This window comes from Diadema antillarum, unplaced genomic scaffold, assembly GCF_040938485.1.
Source record: "Diadema antillarum isolate AM-2024a unplaced genomic scaffold, OU_Dant_1.0 seq00000656_RagTag, whole genome shotgun sequence".
Lineage (NCBI taxonomy): Eukaryota > Metazoa > Echinodermata > Echinoidea > Diadematoida > Diadematidae > Diadema > Diadema antillarum.
The window spans coordinates 98,937-117,551 of record NW_027271568.1 but is presented as its reverse complement, the minus strand read 5'-3'; the positions used below and the strand labels follow the sequence as shown (position 1 = coordinate 117,551).

At 39.5% G+C, this 18,615-nt stretch overlaps 1 protein-coding gene across 1 annotated transcript in view; it reads right to left on the bottom strand.

Moving 5' to 3' along the window:
• LOC139736574 (osmotic avoidance abnormal protein 3-like) overlaps positions 1 to 18,187 on the bottom strand; it is a 28,674-nt gene extending 10,487 nt beyond the window's left edge. The window contains exons 1-8 of the mRNA XM_071647321.1: positions 17,963 to 18,187; positions 17,115 to 17,261; positions 15,935 to 16,073; positions 14,795 to 15,028; positions 13,763 to 13,912; positions 10,289 to 10,516; positions 1,570 to 1,790; positions 509 to 644 (exon numbers count right to left, since the gene is read on the bottom strand). Coding sequence (XP_071503422.1) covers positions 509 to 644; positions 1,570 to 1,790; positions 10,289 to 10,516; positions 13,763 to 13,912; positions 14,795 to 15,028; positions 15,935 to 16,073; positions 17,115 to 17,261; positions 17,963 to 18,187 — 1,480 coding nt within the window. The remainder of the gene's footprint in view (positions 1 to 508; positions 645 to 1,569; positions 1,791 to 10,288; positions 10,517 to 13,762; positions 13,913 to 14,794; positions 15,029 to 15,934; positions 16,074 to 17,114; positions 17,262 to 17,962) is intronic.
• Between the last annotated feature and the right edge of the window lie 428 nt (positions 18,188 to 18,615).

The window sequence follows — 18,615 nt, the reverse complement described above, 5'->3', positions numbered from 1 at the left end:
AACAGTTTTCTCCATCTAAGACTGGTCATGAATTTAATAATTTGCTCATCACCAATATCAGATATCTCACGACTTTAGAGCTGCAATGCTTTTGGCGCATAAGACATACTTTTAGATATCATCTTATTTGGTCATGCAAATTTACCCCTTTGATCTTACAATTTTGGTCAGTTTTCTTTATGTGAGACTGGTATACTGAGATGGCTTACTGTTGTGTGTCAACATATCTAAATCAGCTTTAGTCCTGGACATACTTTCTTGTTCAAGGACATTCCAGGACCTTTGCTTTTAATTTCAGTTTTTTCGGATGTCAAATCATCTAAAAAAAAAGAAAACGAAAAAAAGAAAAGGTGACTATCTACATACATGTGTAAATCACTTTGATCAGGTTACAACCTTCTTGTTCCCAGATCTTCTTGGAGCTCTAATTTCAGTTTCTGCATTTCAGGACCACATGAAACTAATCTGGGTAGTTTTATGTGTAAATTGGTGTCGGTTCTGGTGTTACCTCCTTGTTTGGAGACCTGGGCCAGCTTATCCTCATAGAGAGCCTTGAGTTGGTCCATGTCCTGCTGCAGTTTGGCCTTGGACATCTGTTCCTGTTCATACATGGCTTTCATCTCCTCTAGCTGGGCTTGGTAGTCCTGGAACCAAGAGAGTGTGCCAAAAGTGACTTCAGATCGAACTTTAAATCATTTATATGAACATCACTTCTATGGAAAATCATTTCTATGTACATCATTTCTATGGAAAATCATTTCATGTACACATGGTGTACATCGTTTCTCCATTAAGTAATTTTTAAGTACATTGAATTTCAAAATTTCTGCGAGAATATAAATTTCCAAATATTTCAAATCACCACAAGACAGGTGTTGGTAATCCACTCAAAATGAATCTACAGTAAACTTTTCTGGATAGAAACATGGTTTTGAAATAAGAGTTATGGGTAGTCATGATTACAATACAGTTTTAACACATGGTTTTGTTACACACATTGGAGAGGTAATTCAATACTGTGTTTGCAGAAACTAAAGTTTTGAAAGTCTAGTAAATGTAACCGCAATCTCAATCATGGTTTGATCGACAGCTGCAAGCTGCAAGTACCCTATTGACCCAATTTTCAAAAAGACGATCTGAGCACAATGAGATATGTATATGCAGTAGCCCAGTTCGACCAAGCCTTGCCAGAAACTAATTATGGAGTTTAACTCTTAGAAACACTTCTTTGTCACACCATGTTTCAAAACCATGTTTCTTGGTATGCAGAACATTTGAAACGAGGACTGAAATGGATCATACAAAGAAAGATACTGCAAGTTCATCAATATATCATTGCTCCTGAAGTAACCCTCCACATATTATATGGGATATCCACAATTTGTTGGTAAGAGTGGGTATCATATTCCATGACTACAAAAGAATTTGCAACAAAAAGTTTGGTTCTCTAATATGACTTATCTTTCTTGTACTGGTACATGTGTGCACACAAGGATGAGTGTGAGGAATGTTGGCTTTTAATCTTCAAGTCTTGAGAGTTTTTAGGGTCAGAGGTCAAAGGTCACTCACCCTCTGCAGCTGGTCCTTGACGGAATCCACATCCTCCTGACTGCCAGGGGTCGTCGGGGACGCACTGCCCTGTTGCTGAAGGGCTGCAGGGGCTGCGGGGGCTGCAGGAGCCTGGCCAGCTGGGAGGGCTGCCGGGCCAGCTGGGAGGGCTATCTTGCCAGCCGCAGCAGCAGCAGCAGCAGCTGAAAGTAACCATGTCAAAAATAACATGCTAACCTCATTTCAAGACACTCCTATGGCTAAAATCTGATACAAGACATTATGGTGGCTTTCAATACATCAGCATAGAGAATACTGAGTAAAAATGTTATCCTCAGGTATAAGATTGAACAATTCTTTACCCACTAAAAGAAACGAAAATAATTCATTATTACCATCACCCCCCCCCCCCCCAAAAAAAAAAAAAAAAAAGTTGTTATGAGCAGTCATTACTACAAACACCTCTTCACTGACACTATAAACTTTAGCCGATCAGAATGTAATGACTGATTAAATAGATGAGATAATTGGGGGAGTCTGAAACACCTACTTTAACGATACAGATGGATGTGTATCAGAGAGTAAACTACAAAGATGTATTGGCTACATGAACCAGAAACTGTCCCCCAATAAATACAAATATGTACAGTGAATGCTGATGAATGAATTTATGAATTCATTAATGAAACTGAATGCTTAAATAGTGAACTCATGAATTCTTTGTGTCTCTTATTTCCTGCAAATATGAACAAAAGTTGACTTCAAGTATACAATTAATACGCAAGGGAGGTTCTAAATTAGAAATATATTATTTCGAACGTGAAACACTACTTATTTTCAAATGCAGGAGAGACTGCTTCAAAGACGTTTTAGATTTTTTTTTGTTCCTTTCCTTCATTGCTTTCAAACTCTTTTAGATATTAAAGTCATTGAAATAGATAAAGCATCCCCTGATGTGTAGTTCTCCTTCGATCTCTGTGCCTGATGATAATTATGCTGCAAGAATGGGGGGGGGGGGGGGGGGGGGGCGGTAAATTTGACAAATAAGAAGTTGCTTTGTGATATTCTTTACAGAATACAGTTTCGCACAAATAGCAAAAGTTTCACCACAGGAAAGTAATTTTCACACTTTAAGCCCTCTTCCAGCAAAAACAAATAAATTAATAAATGGATAAATATGTAACATCAATCGGCTACCGTAAAAAAATAAAAAATACAAAAAAAATAACTTTATGTAATTTGATGAATAAAATTTGATGAATAAAACAAAATTGAAACTAGGACAAGAAAAATAGAATTGAAATCTGGGAGATTTGGGAGGAATTTGCGGTAAATTTTGCACCAAATTATGAGACACAAGCACACAGACATCAGATGGCGATCCCATTCAACATTAAAACAGCACTCTTCACAGTGGTAGCCCCAATTTGCAAAACATCTGTCAAACCTGTCTATAATGGCCACTGAAGATACACCTGATTCAGCGGCCATTACAGGCAGGTAGAAATTAGATTTGTGGCTGATTAGACTTCATTGCACATCAGCATTTACACCATGTATCTTTCCTGTAGCAATACTTTGCAAAAATGTCTTTAGGTTGATCATGTTACATATCACTTGGAGTACATGTACCTTCTTGGAGTATAATCTACCAAACAACAACAATAGTACTCCTAATGGCAGTCTCTTTCCATTTTTCTTGTATTGTCATGACACAGTCTGGTCTTAAACTATGGGTGCTTGAAGCTAGGGTTTAAGCTACAATAAACAGCTGACACACAACGAATAGTAATGACAACACTAGAAATGTCGCTACAGCGACTGGTTGTACCCCCGCCAAACAACATTTCATAAGCTTTGGTCAAAACAACGTTTGGTCAAAAAACTGAGGAAGTAGTTAAATCCGCAAGATCTTTCCTTGATCTTCTGCCATTAATATGCCGTTACCATGGCAACATACTTTTGGGTACTGTCGAAAAATGCGTCTTGCACATCTACAACCAAAGGCACACATCTGTACCAAGTTTCATGGAAATTGGGCAAAAACTGAGGAAGTAGTTTGCAACACAAAATTTTCCATCATTTTGGCTCATAATATGTGAGCTGTTACCATGGCAACATACTTTTTGTAACTGTCAAGAAATGTGTCATGCTGACCTATATCCTAAGACAAACATTCAATATGAATTCCATGAGAATTGGAAGAACACTGATGAAGCAGTTTTGCCATGAAGCATTTTGCCCTATATTTTACCAATAACATGCCGTTACCATGGCAACACACTTTTTGCCACTGCGGAAATATGTGTCTTGCACATTAACATATTCAGATGAACATCTGTACCTAATTTCATAAAAATTGATCAAAAACTGTGGGAGGAGTTCGCGACGCAAGATTTGTACCCATTTTTGCCCATAATATGCCGTTACCATGGCAACATACTTTTGGGTACTGTAAAAAAAAACGTCTTGCACATCTACAACCCAAGGCACACATCTGTGCCAAGTTTTATGGGAATCGGTTGAAAACTGAGGAAGTAGTTCGCGACGCAAGATTTGCAACGGACCGACCGCCCGACCGACCGCCCGACCGCCCGCCCGCCCGCCCGCCCGCCCGCCCGCCCGCCCGCCCGACCGTCCGCTGATTCCTATATACCCCCTTCAAACTTCGTTTGGCGGGGTGTTTGGCGGGGGTATAATAAGAAAAGTAAGGTGGCTGCTAAGGTTCCACACAAGACAAGTGGCCACCATACACAGGGTCTTTCAAAACATTGTTCTCATGGTGAGGAAGGGGAAGTACCTTGCGGCCAGATAAAGCAATTCTGTTTGAAACAGGTTTGACTGCATTTACACTATCAAACTACCTCAGAATGATGACTCACAAGTTTGCATTTGCTCAATCTGAGTGGACTTTTGGTCTCGAGTTAACTCAAGCCTTGAGAAATCAAGAAACAATTTCACTTTTTGTCACTTCTAAAAATTAAAAATAAAAATCTGTGCATATAACCATATTGGTGCCAACTGGGCAGGTGTTAATAAAAAAAAAAAAAGAAATCATCAACTCCTTGCAAACACAAATGCCATCTTTTGCTAGTATAAGGTATGGCCAAAGGGTGAAAAAGTTTGCATATGTGGGCCATCAACCCAATGAGATAGATCCACACAAGAGTAAGATCAGGAGAGTAAACAATGGGAGGAATCACTTTTTCACACCTAATTCACATTTTCCTATAAACTCATACGTTCATATCTGATTTGCTCATGGCTGCCTCATCATATGTCTTGTTTGTGGTTATGCATGAGTGTATATATTATGAATGTGTGTGTGTGGGGGGGGGGGGGGGCGCGAGGGATGTTAGTGTCTAAAAATTGTGTGCAAGTCTTTGCTGCTGTGTAGGTTCATACCATTATTCCTTGTGTCAGCCTCCCTCTGCAATTCAATCTTCAATATCAGTTGTGGATGGTAACTGCTCCCTTCACTTTAGAAGGGGAAATGTGCAAGAAACCACCCACTCCCCCTTCCAGGATAAGTAGGTAAGTGTTTAGTATACCTGTATTAAACCATGTCCAAGCATTTGACACTTAATAATTGAGGTTAGATGACAAAACACACAGCATTTTTTTTAACCCTTTGCTGGAATAGGGGAGAAGAACTTGATCAGGACAAGGTACCACAGAAACAGTCCTCTTTTATTTTAACTCCCCTGTACGCTTAATGCGAAAGGAACAATGTGTATTCTAGAAAAGCATAGGTACATGTGGTTGAGGGTGAAATCTTTTTTTTTTAACTTTCAGCTGTAATGTGATATCAATGATGTTTGCATGATGTAAGAACATATCTATCATAATCTCAAATTTGTATATCTAAACACAGTTCAAGTCATGACAGACACAGATCATTTGTCTCAGAGTGCAAGATCTGTGTCGGTATAATGATAAGCAGTGAATTGTGAACACACGCAGAAAAGAAATGATTTAGAATATCAATTTGACAGACATGTTATCGGTATGACTAGTGAGGAACACACATGGATGATATTGAAACAGTTTGTGACAGTTTTGGTTGTTGGTACCGTAGAAGTGCACAAAGAATGGTGAATAGAGATATCTGGCTGACATACATGTCATTGTCATGTGAATGTACTTGAAAATACTTAAAAATTCTAATATGTACAGGATTAATGAGAAGAAGATGACATGGTGAACACATAGGTACGGAATCCTGTTCTAATATAAATATGTTGAACTTGTGATATAATTTCAGTGGATGATTGTTAGGGAGCAAAATCCCTGAGTCCAGTAAAATCCCAATGTTTGAATCAAAATGTCGTTTAATTATACCAAGTTTTGAAAACAATGTAGTATAAAGTGGCTTCAAACTCTGGTGTGAGAACAATTGCTTGGCTATGACAAGAGTTTGTTAATTATCAACAAACCCATTCTATTTAAGAAATAGACTTTCTACATTAGTCTAAAAAATTAGATTGATTTTGCTGAAAATGAGTACTCAAAAAATGGGAAAATCAGTCTGCAAATGATCGAAATTTGGCATCTTAATCTGAAATTGTGGAGCAGGGTTCGGCATAAACAAAAATAGAAGCAAGAAATTTGTCCTTCATTTCTTTCAGAATTGCATCGATCATAGAGCTGCCAAGGTTCGGCTTTTGACGAACCTGCGGAGCTGCCACGGTTCGGCTTTTGACGAACCTGCGGAGCTGCCAAGGTTCGCCTTTTCACGAACCTGCGGAGCTGCTAAGGTTCGGCTTTTGACGAACCTGCGGAGCTGCCACGGTTCGGCTTTTGACGAACCTGCGGAGCTGCCAAGGTTCGGCTTTTGACGAACCTGCCCAGCTGCCAAGGTTCGGCTTTTGACGAACGTGCCGAGCTGCCAAAAGTTCGGCTTTTGACGGCACTTTTATAGCAAGTGTCCACTGTACGTAGTAGGAAGGAGAAATTGGAATATAGACCCAGTTATGTACGATGAGGTGTTTCACAAAGAAGAAGGTATAGTGAGATGAAAAGTAGGAGAGTGGAGATTCTTTGTCACACGTCAAACCGAGAATCATGGAACTTACCAACCAATTGAATATCTGACAGAGAAATCAAAGAAATATAAACAAAAACAAATAATGAAAGTTTGAATATCATTCCTGCGACCCAAACCGCCCTTGGAGGATAACTGAACCCAGATGTACAACCTATCCCATCCTTATTTCTTGCTGCTATAAATCTCTAGCAAAATTAGGGGGAAAAAAAATTTTCTCTCTTGCAGAGACACCCAACAAATCTAACACGTTGACACTGATCACATCACAAGACTGAAATAATAGGCCCTTGCTCCAAGGTTCTGTCTCCCGCTTCGCACCCACTCCTAAAGCAATCTTGCATGCTACCACATGGCATCTAAAATCTTCTGCCACTAAAAACAACCTTCCCAAACAAGGTTCAAGAATGAATAACCCACAGCATGTAAAAGACACAACTATTGAGAAAGGCACAGGAAAACAGCACAAGCCAACCCACAGTGTCTCCTCTGCCCTTAATCCCCCATCTAAACTTGTATTCTATTATTTTAATTTTTGCCATATTCTAGTCAATTTGCCTATGTGGTGGCAACGAATATCACATCTAAAGAAAAGTGTGTGAAGCTTTTCAAATCCAATAACTTCATAATTTTACTCTATCTACCTATCCAACTACCCATCAATCTGTCCATCTATCTACAATGTATATGGGCAATTCCACGGTAACTAGGACACAGGTGCCAAAAATTCAAAATGATATTTGTTTCAAACACCATACATTTTCAGACAGTACTTGAGTTGAAGTTTTCAGAATCATTATGTTTTTCAATAAAAGCAGCCATTTTGAATTTCAAAATGGCTGCCAAAATATGCCTATAACTCAATGGTGAAAAGAGTGTATTGTCGCATAACTTACCCTCTGTATATCCACTTTATTAGTACTCTAAACAACAATCTTTCATATGTATGCAGCTACCAGAGAAGTCTTTTACCACACGATAGAAAAAAAAGCTGGTAGCTTTAAAGAATTTGATAAAAACTTTTAATTACTTTGATAATGATGGATGTAACGTCAGTTACCAAAAACAAGGAATTTTTAAGTTTATTCATCAAAGGAAGTGAGCTGTATGATGTAACTTGGGATTTCTAATGTATGCCCATATGCCTTTATTTTAATACCAAAAATAAGGATACTTGGCATACTGGAGAGTCAAAATGAACACTACAAAATGTGTAACGTCAGTTACCGAAACGTCATACACGAGTATGTAACGTCAGTTACCACGACAGTAATTATAACTGAGGCAAATTTTTTGACTTTTGGCCATTTCAATACATCTGGGAAGTCAACTTACAACAAAGAGCAGCAATCCCTTTCATAGGAAATGATGTCATTACCATGGTATGTCCATGGATATTTTTTTTTCTAAATTCATTTATTCATTCATTTACCATGATTATCTTTTTTTTTGGGGGGGGGGCTTGAGCTTTCGATTTTTGATTCAGCACAAGTTTAAGGTTAAATCATCTGGAAGTTTAGTTTGCCACATGCAGTATATGCACTCAAATTAGTACATTCCCAGTCCTACGGGATGATAAAGCTACCAAAGTTTGTAGGCCTAATCAGTGACATGATTGCTTGTTAACCACATTTTCTGCAAACAAACAAACAAACAAACAAACTTCTGCACAGCTGTATACCAACAGTTTAACAATCTTCACCAATGTTTGCTTTTGCTGGCATTTTTCTTTTTTTTTCAGGAAGCTTAGTCAAGTTTCTACCTCAAGGCAAATGCACAAACAGATATTTCTTCTCTTGCACTTAAATGTGTGGTGTAGTTAACATGGCTCATCTTGTAATATGGTACGTGAGGCATGTACTCATTATTGTTTGAAACTTAACACTGATGTTGCTCAAAGTGAGAGAGGATTCTATTGGGTTTTTAAAAAAATTGTTCATACAGTGTGTATTTGTTGATTACTTTATTCTATTCATGTAGGGACATTTTATAATACAACACATGATAATTATGAACAGGAAGAGTTTTTTATATTGATTTTAGTATTCTTTCGTTGCAAAGTCCGATTTCTTGGGATCTCCAATGTATTTGCAAGCCGTGATATATCAGTGAAAAGGAAAAGAAAAACAGTTAAATTACTTCAAGCTAGGAATAAAACAGTAACGCTCTTTTGACCAAAAAAGCATTTATTTTTCTTCTTCACAGAGAAATATTAAAAGTGCGACACTTTTCATTTAAATCAATTGATGATGGAGATCATCAGGAGTAAAATGAAGAAAAGAAGGAGAAATATATCACAATAGATTTGATACATATTTATGCATATTTATGAGTTGATACATGTTTTTTTCCCCATGACCTGGAAGATATTTTGATATTTTTTTCAAGCACAAAAATATCCATGTTTTGTGTAGTACTACAAGGTATTATGGGTGGAGCACTCTATGTACACTGTAGATAAAAACTTTCTTGTTCATTAAAAAACAAACAAACAAACAAACAAAAAAGCCCTTAGTCATGTCAATATATTTATACTTGGAACTGCTTAATCTATTAATGGCTCTGTGTAATCATAAATGTTGAATGAAAATTAAATCTTCAGACAAATGTCAAGAAATATCCTCTTGTGCATTTACATTATTTTTGCCCAACTGTGCTATGGCATGGGGGGGGGGGGGGGGTGCCCCCTAAGGGCCCACTCAACATTATTTGTGTCTTTAGATTTTGTTTTAATTTGTTGCTGTAGTTGCCTGGGATTGTCACTGGTACATTGCAGCAGTATAATAACCTGTCAAATAAATTAGTTCTCTGTAAACCCCACGGCAAAGTATGTGTAACGTCAGTTACGAAACGTCAGTTACTGACATGTTTACCTTTAAGTTTTCATAGAACACAAAGAAAATGGACTACTGTTTCATTTCATTGTGTATTTATGACTGATGAACCAAGGTATGACTCCATATCAACCAAATCATTCTGAATGGTCAGAATTATGAAATATCACATAGCTATTCCCAATCATGATTTTGCATGTGTAAACCCTATGGCAAATGTAAGCGTAACGTCAGTTACGTAACGTCAGTTACCGTCATGCCTTCACTGAAATTGGCATGGTGGTAAAAGGAGACAACTAAAGTGCACATTATTTTGCACACCTGTTCCTAAGAACCTAGGTGTATTGCCATATTAAACACATAAAGGCTAAAAGTCAGGGACATGAGATATTTCCATTTATATCTACACCATAATTTCCCATGTCCTTTTTCCGTAACGTCAGTTACCGACACATTTTCACTTGCTATGTGATAAGAAATGCAGTTTGAGAGAAAAACTTTCCACCTATTTCTTCATTCTCATGAACTTATTCATCAATGCTAATTGCAAGCCCAAGGTGCTTTCATTCACAAAACTACAGGGTAAACAATTTCATAAAAATCCTTACGTGTAACGTCAGTTACCGTGGAATTGCCCATATAACTATCAATCTATCATTCTATCTATCTATCTATCTACCTATCTGTCTGTCCATCTATCTATCCATCTATCCACATATACTTTTCTATCTATCTATCTCTCCATCTATCTATATATCTATCAATTCACTCATCTATCTGTCACAGTCAACTTTAACATGTAGTTGGATTACATCTTTAATAAAAGAGAGTTGCCTAAATTCATCACGAAGCACACCCTCACCATCAAATCCTCCCGCCGGGATCGGGATCTGTCCCATCAGCATCTGCTTCAGCATCTTGATCTCCTCCTGGTACTGCCTCAAGAGGGCGTCCTTCGGGTCCTCGTTGATCTTGGGCTTGTTCTTGATGTTCTTGGCGCGGTTGGCATAGCGCAGTGTGGAGAGGGTCTCGTCGTAGTTGTTGTCGGCCGGCGAGAGGCAGGCAACCATCAGGGTCTTGGTGTTGCCACCTGACAGGGTGAGGGAGACATTTCACTTGTAAGCAAAACACTTCTGCATTAGAACAGAGCTCTGGGGGATTCGTAATCATGTATGTATGAATTCTGCAAATTAACCCTAACTTACCTGGGCTATTTAGTGCGCTTGAATTCCTGGGGGGGGCATTATGCCCCCCCCCCTTCAGATCTCAGCCGTTGACCGCATGATCGCCGCAAAATTTTGCATGAACATAAAGCCAGATGTAATCTACAAGACTGATAAGTTAAATTTTCAATTAATTAGTTATGCAAATATATGCAAAAAACCTCATTTTCGTCTTTAATTGGCTTATAAAAGCTCATGGAATGCTGATTTTTGGTATAAATATTCCTAGTGACGTTCCGAACATTTGTGCGTAAAAAAAATTCAGTATCAAAACTAATTTCGTATTTTTTTATTGTTTTATCAATTTTTTATTTATTTCTCTGTTTTTTCGAACATTTGTTTTTGTTGTTTTTTTCAGCAGAATTTGTCATACACATTTTTTGAAGAATAATTATACTAAAATAGATTGATTTCAGCCATTAGAATAAAAAATATGAATCTTTTTATATGAACTAATTGAAAAAACACAATTTGTATTGACTTTGTACACAAAATCACGTTTTTGAGCAATTTTGGGGTTGACGAAAATTTTTTGAAGGGGCGTGGCTTCGGAACGGTATGCCCGGGCGCAACAAATTTGGTCTCAAAAGTTGCGCGAGACTTGAAAGTAAAAAGTCAGCGAGCGGCACGGTCAAAAAAATTCGCACGCCGGAATGGTCGCGGAATTTGTCGAAGGGGGGGGGGCATTATGCCCCCCCGGTAAGTTAGGGTTAAGGCAAGCCTTTCTACTGCTGTTACTACAAGTTGATTGTATTATCAGGGCTGCTAACCTATGCTGATCAAAACAAGAGACCCGCGGGTCTAGCGCTCACCTGAGTATCGCAAGTTCACCTTTCACGCAGTCACTAACCTAAATTATTCACAGCTCTACCAAAATTTGACCAGGCATTCTCAAGTAGAAGATGAAAATGTACAATAAAGGCCCAATTTTTTTTAAGATTCCTTAATTTGGGGGGATTGGGGCCCCCTGGGGCCCTCTGGGTGGGGCATGGTGCCCATTTTGATAAATTGAGATCCTGACCCCCTAGGGATGCTACCTGCCAAGTTTGACAAAAATCCATCATGAGGTTTTCAGGAAGAAGATGAAAATGTACAATTCAGGCCCCCATTTGGACCCTTCCAACCACCCCCCCCCCCCCACCCAAGAGGGGCACCCCTGGATCTCCTATGAACAAACTTGAAACTACAGTCATTAATGTACTCACTCATAGTATCATCTCAGCTCTATAACTTCTGATTCTAGAGAAGATTTATAAAGATTCCTTCATTTGGGGGGTTTGGGACCCCTGGGGGCCCCCTGGGTGGGGCATGGTGCCCATTTTAACAAATTGAGATCCTAACCCCCTAGGGATGCTACCTGCCAAGTTTGGTGAAAATGGGTCATGGGGTTCTCAAGAAGACGATAAAAATGTACAATTTAGGCCCCATTAGGACCCCTCCTCACCCCCTCCCCTGGGTCCCAAGGGGGGCACCCCTGATTCTGCCATGAACAAACTTGAAACTACAGTCATCAATGTACTAACTCATAGTATTAACTAAGCACTATCACTTCTGGTTCTAGAGAAGAAGATTTTTGCAGAATCCTTAATTTTGGGGGGCTTGGGCCCCCTGAGGGCCCCCTGGGTGGGGCATGGTGCCCATTTTAACAAATTGAGTTCCTAACCCCCTAGGGATGCTACCTGCCAAGTTTGGTGAAAATGGGTCATGGGGTTCTCAAGAAGAAGATGAAAATGTACAATTTAGGCCCCATTAGAACCGTTCCCCACCCCCCTCCCCTGGGTCCCAAGGGGGGCACCCCTGATTCTGCCATGAACAAACTTGAAACTACAGTCATCAATGTACTAACTCATAGTATTAACTTAGCTCTATCACTTCTGGTTCTAGAGAAGAAGATTTTTACAGATTCCTTAATTTTGGGGGGTTTGGGCCCCCCTGGGGGCCCCCTGGGTGGGGCATGGTGCCCATTTTAACAAATTGAGTTCCTAACCCCCTAGGGATGCTACCTGCCAAGTTTGATGAAAATCGGTCTTGGGGTTTTCAAGAAGAAGATGAAAATGTAAAAAGTTTACGCACGACGCACGACGGACGACGGACGACGGACGACGGACGACGGACGACGCACGACGCACGACGGACGCCGGACGAAGGGCCATCGCAATAGCTCACTTGAGCCTTTGGCTCAGGTGAGCTAAAAATACTGATAAGCACTTAAAAAATATAAATTCTCTGAAGGAAAAAAGGAGAATTAGATAAAAAGATTAAAGATAGGAATACATTAACCATTATATATATCAACAAGGAATCTTAAAAAGAAAAAAAGCACTGTTGGATTGTAAAAAAAAAAATAGAATGATTTAAATATAAATAACTTGGCAACTCTGTATCATGATTCCTTCTTATTTCTACTTGGTTCTGCATTTTTTTTCTTTGTTCATGTTTTTCTTTTTCTTTTCTCCCTTCATTAACTCCTTCATACTTATCTCCATCCTTCAAGCCTGATCTGTTTTTTGTATTCTTCTTCTTCTTCTTTGTTTTTCCTGTGCATAAGTACTGCCATCAGAGTCATAACTGGATTTGAGCTGTTGTGTTGATAAGTTATGGTAAGAGGGATCACACATATTCAAAAAAGCTCTCAACAGCCAGCAGATCCTCAGAGTACCTTCTCTTTGGCTCCACCTCATCTGTGGAATTCTCTACCAATCCCACGACAGAATTGTTACAACCTTGTTACCTTCAAATCTAAACAATAGACTTATTTTTTCCAGTAACTGTGTCAATAATGCATGACATATTGTGGGAGCTGGGTGCCTCGGTATGTTTTACAGATTAATGGTGCTAATGTCAGGTTTGCCAACATTCCCACATCCATATCAGGGAGATTCCACACAGCAATCACGGAGATACAGCGTATCGGCATGTTACATGCATTTCAATGGGCAAAAATAATTCCCTAATCAGGGAGATTTTAATATTCTCTTATTTAGATATGAACAGATTTTGACATTTTCAGGGAGACTCCTGCAGAATCAGAGAGACTTGGCAGCTCTGTCATGTTGTTCATCACCATCATGATGTTCATCAACATCATCTCCATAAAAAAAAGCAACACTCACCAAGAGAATCCTGCAGGAGACGGGTCAGCTTAGAGTCACGGTAAGGGATGTGTTTGGACTTGCCATCAACCAGCGCAGAGATGACGTTACCCAGGGCCGACAGGGACAGGTTGATTTTTGTCGCTTCCTTCAGTCGGTCTCCCGTGGCACCTGATCAGAATAACAGGAAAAAAAATTACAAGGAAAAGTTTACAAAGGGTTTGATAGAATTGCCACTATTACAGTCCACTAAGAAAGTACTTGGATAAATCAAAGTATATAGTTGCTAGTTTTTGAGAAATGTTTCAAATTTCCCTGCTATTGACCATTAATCTTTTTCCTCCAATTGCAATATCTCAGATTCCTTCCAAGATTTTTCCTCCTCTTCCCCTGCTACTCCCTTTCAATGTTTTCCTCCTTCCCCTCCTAATCCTCCTCCTCCTACTCTTCTACCCTCCTTCCCCTTCTCCTCTTTCTCTTTACCCATGTCATCTTCCTAGTCTTTCTTCTCCTCCTCCCTATTCCCCTCTTCTTCTTCCTCTTCTTCACTCTCCTCTTCATTTGTTCATTCTTTCTTGTCCTATTTTTCCTATTCTGTTTTAGATTTTTCTTCTTATAAGTCTCTTTCTCCTCCTCCTTGTCATCATTATGACCATTATCATTATCACCATCACTACCCCCACCACACTATGGGCATCACCACCACCACCACCACCACCCTCATCATCTTCACAATCATGAAATTACCACCTTCATCACTGCCATTATGATCATCATCACCACCACCACCACCACCATTGCCACTACCAACACCATCCCACTCCCCACCATCACCAACACCATCATCCTCATGATTAATCATCTTCATAACCACCATTACCATCACCATCATCACCACCACCATCATCACCACCACAATAACAATCATCATTATCACCATCATCATCATCATCACCATCTTCACCATCATCATCATCATCATCATCATCATCATCATCATCACTATCTTCACGATCCTCATCTCCATCCTCTTCCTCCTTCTATTCTCCTGACCTGTCTTGGCCTGTCGCTCGCTTCCCGCCAGATCCACCAGGTTAAGTTTGCCGGCCCGTATGTGGTCCTCCCCCGCCTCGTCCAGCTCGCACATCTCGATGTGGATGGTGAAGATGGAGTGGGATCGGGAGGAGTCTGCGTTCATCAGAGTGGCACCCACAGACCGGTTCTTCCACCCAAGCTCCATGACTTGCTCACACTCACGTGTGTTGTGGACCACGTGCATGCTCAAGTCTGTCAGAAAAGGGGAAAAATATCCAAACAAAAGTAAGAAAATTCAAATGAATGATTCTTGCATCAAGTTAATTCCGTTGGTGTTGTTCTTGCAACAGACTGACAAATCATTAGATTTGTAGCGATTTATGTCAATGGAGGGCAATTTTCAATGAGTTGCAATATAAAAAAAAAAAACACTGAATAGCAATTTGTCAACTGTCATGGAAGAATACATGTACCTGGTACTAGCCCCATCCCCTCTCCCCAAAGTGAGTGTCAAATTTATTTTATAATGTCATGACCCTGTCCATGACATACAAATCGATCAAAAACTCCACTCAAGAGTTATCAATTCCACTCAAGAGTTATTAACAGTAGGCAACCGGGACTCTTATTCGGGAGGTTTCATTGAAAACCGCGCTCCATAATCCACAGACTTCAAAGCTGTGGCACTTTTATCCCAACTCCATTTAAGCTTTCTTTTTTTTCATACAACTTTTGACACACTTGCTTCTACAGGAATGTCTCTAACAAAGTAAAATCATTTTTAAATCAATGCAGCTAATTGTAAAGAATGAGGGGAGCAACTCTTGGAAAATTCCAAGCTCTTATCTCTAATCCTATCTGGACTCTAAATCTTTTTAAATCATTGTCTGTCCTCCCGCCTTAATTAATGCATAATTTGCAAACAGAGAGACAACTCACTATTCATTGCCATAAAACATATGATTGACAGAGAGATACTAAGCCATCCTTACCAGAATATTGACATTTGACGGGGGGTTAGAGGAACACAATTTACTCTTGCCATTTGACAATACCTGACATACAGTTGTAGCAAATGCGTCCACTGCACAACATCAAGCACCCGGCCACATGAGGGCGCTACTCTTATTACATCCTTTACATGTCACAGAAATGTACCTTTGACGTAGACTCCTTTGTCTGGATGTTCTTTCAGCTCTAGTCTGGCCTTGTGGTCCTTCCCAAGGAGGTCTCGGATCTCTTCATTGTAGATCTCAAGGTAGGACGCCCTCACCAGGAATTTTAGTCCTTCTGCAACCTGGAAGTAGACAGATTTTGATAGACATCAAATTGTGCAACATCTCATAACTGGCAAACAAGTCAATGATCAATAGAAAAATTTCAAATCATATGTAAAGATGCAACAAATAATGCCACAGAATTATGTTAATGGGGTTTATTCTATTGGTGCAGCCGGCAGGTATTGAATGCTTGTGGAAGTTATATGTACATGTTAGATTCATAGAGAGGGAGGTTATAGCACATGATTTTTGTAAATCTCCACTTTATGTTGCTACTCAAAAGGACAAGACCTCAGCAGAAGGACCTGTCAATCTCATCTTGTCACATATGAATATTTCACTTGTTACATAATGTTCAGAGCTACATCTCACTACCAAATATTTAGGCATGCCCTTGAGTCTTTTTGCTTTTTTTTGTTTTGTATTGTTTTATGTTTTTTTTTTTTTTTTTTTTTTTTTGGGGGGGGGGTTAACAAATCAGCATTCGATTACTCAAACTGTACACCTTACTGCACTTACATAATGTACTGTAAATGTTACTTTAATACATGGTATACTTTGCCTTGCTTATTTCACTCATTAATTACACACCAGTACCATTGCATACTTGACCTTACTTGCACTGTCTACTTTACTTCACTGCCACTGTATATTTCACACCCAAGTACTCACGACTACAGTACAAAATTCACTGATGTTGCTATCAACTTCTGAAGAAGGTCTATACAACACTTTCACAGGTAGAACAATAATACAGTCAAATCTGTCTAATAGCAGCCACCTGCCGGACACGACCACTAACGACAATTACCTCCAAGAGAAAAAGCATGTGAAAGAGCCTGTCTATAACAGCAACCTGTCTATAGCGACAACTTTTTTTCTCCCCCATGGGTGGCTACAATAGGCAGGTTTGACTGTACAACATTTAATGAGAATCTAGAATAAGATGAAGGAACTTGTTATCCCATGGATCATCAGACCGACATTTGTAGCCAAAACCATGGCCACTGAGATTGGAGCCATGACCTATACAGGAATTGCTTGGACTTATTTCCTACCTGAATATTTTCAAAGATGTGCTCAAAGGCCCGAGGGATGATGCCACGCTGAGTGGGCGGGTCTGTGATTCCCTGCATGCTGAAAGATTTGCCACACCCTGTCTGGCCGTAGGCAAAGATGGTTCCATTGTACCCCTCCAGCACGCCCTGAAACATTGGGAAAACAAATAAACAAACACACGAAGTATTTCATTACTTCAGACAATCAAAAAGGGCACTTTTTTCAACAAAAAAAAAAAGAGAAGAAAATACTGGAATACATTCTCAGTGCTGTCAACATTTACACATCAACATTAGAGAGATTCTAAAGAGCTTTCCAGTAGATATCTGTGTGTTACATATCTACACTTTTGTACCTGTACAGCTAAATTGAATCTCAAATGACACTTTATAAGTCTGATTCTTTTGAGACGCTAACGGGGTCAAAGCTTTCCATGTAATTTGTGCTATCATGGTTTGGAAAGGGTAAGATTGGCCTCTCGGACAAATGTCTGTAAAAATAAGTGTGAAGAAGTATCACAGGACTTTTTCCACATACCATCCAAGGGGAAATATTGACAAATTAAGTTTGCTTTCCCGAAAGGATCAATAACTAAGTGGAACACTGTACCAAGCTCCATGGTTAAATCTAACTCAGATGAAAAAAGTAAATATCTAAAGGGGTCATCATACAACAGCCTCTGAATAGGACCACGCTCCTCAAAACAAGCACACAAGTCAAGTTCATATTTGTGATCGATGTTCTTCTTTACTATCTTTCAAGAGCTAGCCTCTTAAAGATTACAAAGAAGAAATAGATCATCTAGTTCAGATGATGAAGATATTTCCTTCCATGTTTGACTACTCACATCAACCAGGGGGTAAGCTATGTCACCGTAGATCTGTTCGGTTGTAGACTCCGTGAAGTAAGCACCGTCAAAGGTGAAGCTCTTAGGCGGATCCTTGGACTTTGGCTTGAAAATCTCACAGTAGCCTCGTGCACCGTCCATTTTGACCACGGTGGAGCAATTCAGGCTCTTCTCCCTCGCATTGAGGGGTCGGCATCGCACGATTACCTTGACTGCTTCTGCCATCTTCGACCCTTCAACAGAAGAAAAAATATTAGCTAAAAATGCATTTCACTGCCAATAGGGCCTACTTGTGTTTTGATAGTCTTGTTTTCACACACAATGAATGTAATCTAGCTCTGCAGTCTGTGTTACATAGACAGACCAACCTACAGTGTAGATCTGTGAATGTTTGCTGCATAGTCACAGATACAGTTGTATCTTTAACATCAAAATGTTGGAAAAAAAAACACAAAGCAAAACACTCTCAGACATCCTATTCTTATGGGAACAAAATTACAATCAATGTTACAGATTTGAGATCTATTCAGGTGGGTCTCCAAAGACAGAAAAACGACGACAACGAGTTCTATTAGGCCAAGTAAAAAAAGAAAGTAGTTTCTCGTCCGGGTTTTTTGAGCAAGGCGATGAGGGAGGTCCTTACTATTTGATAT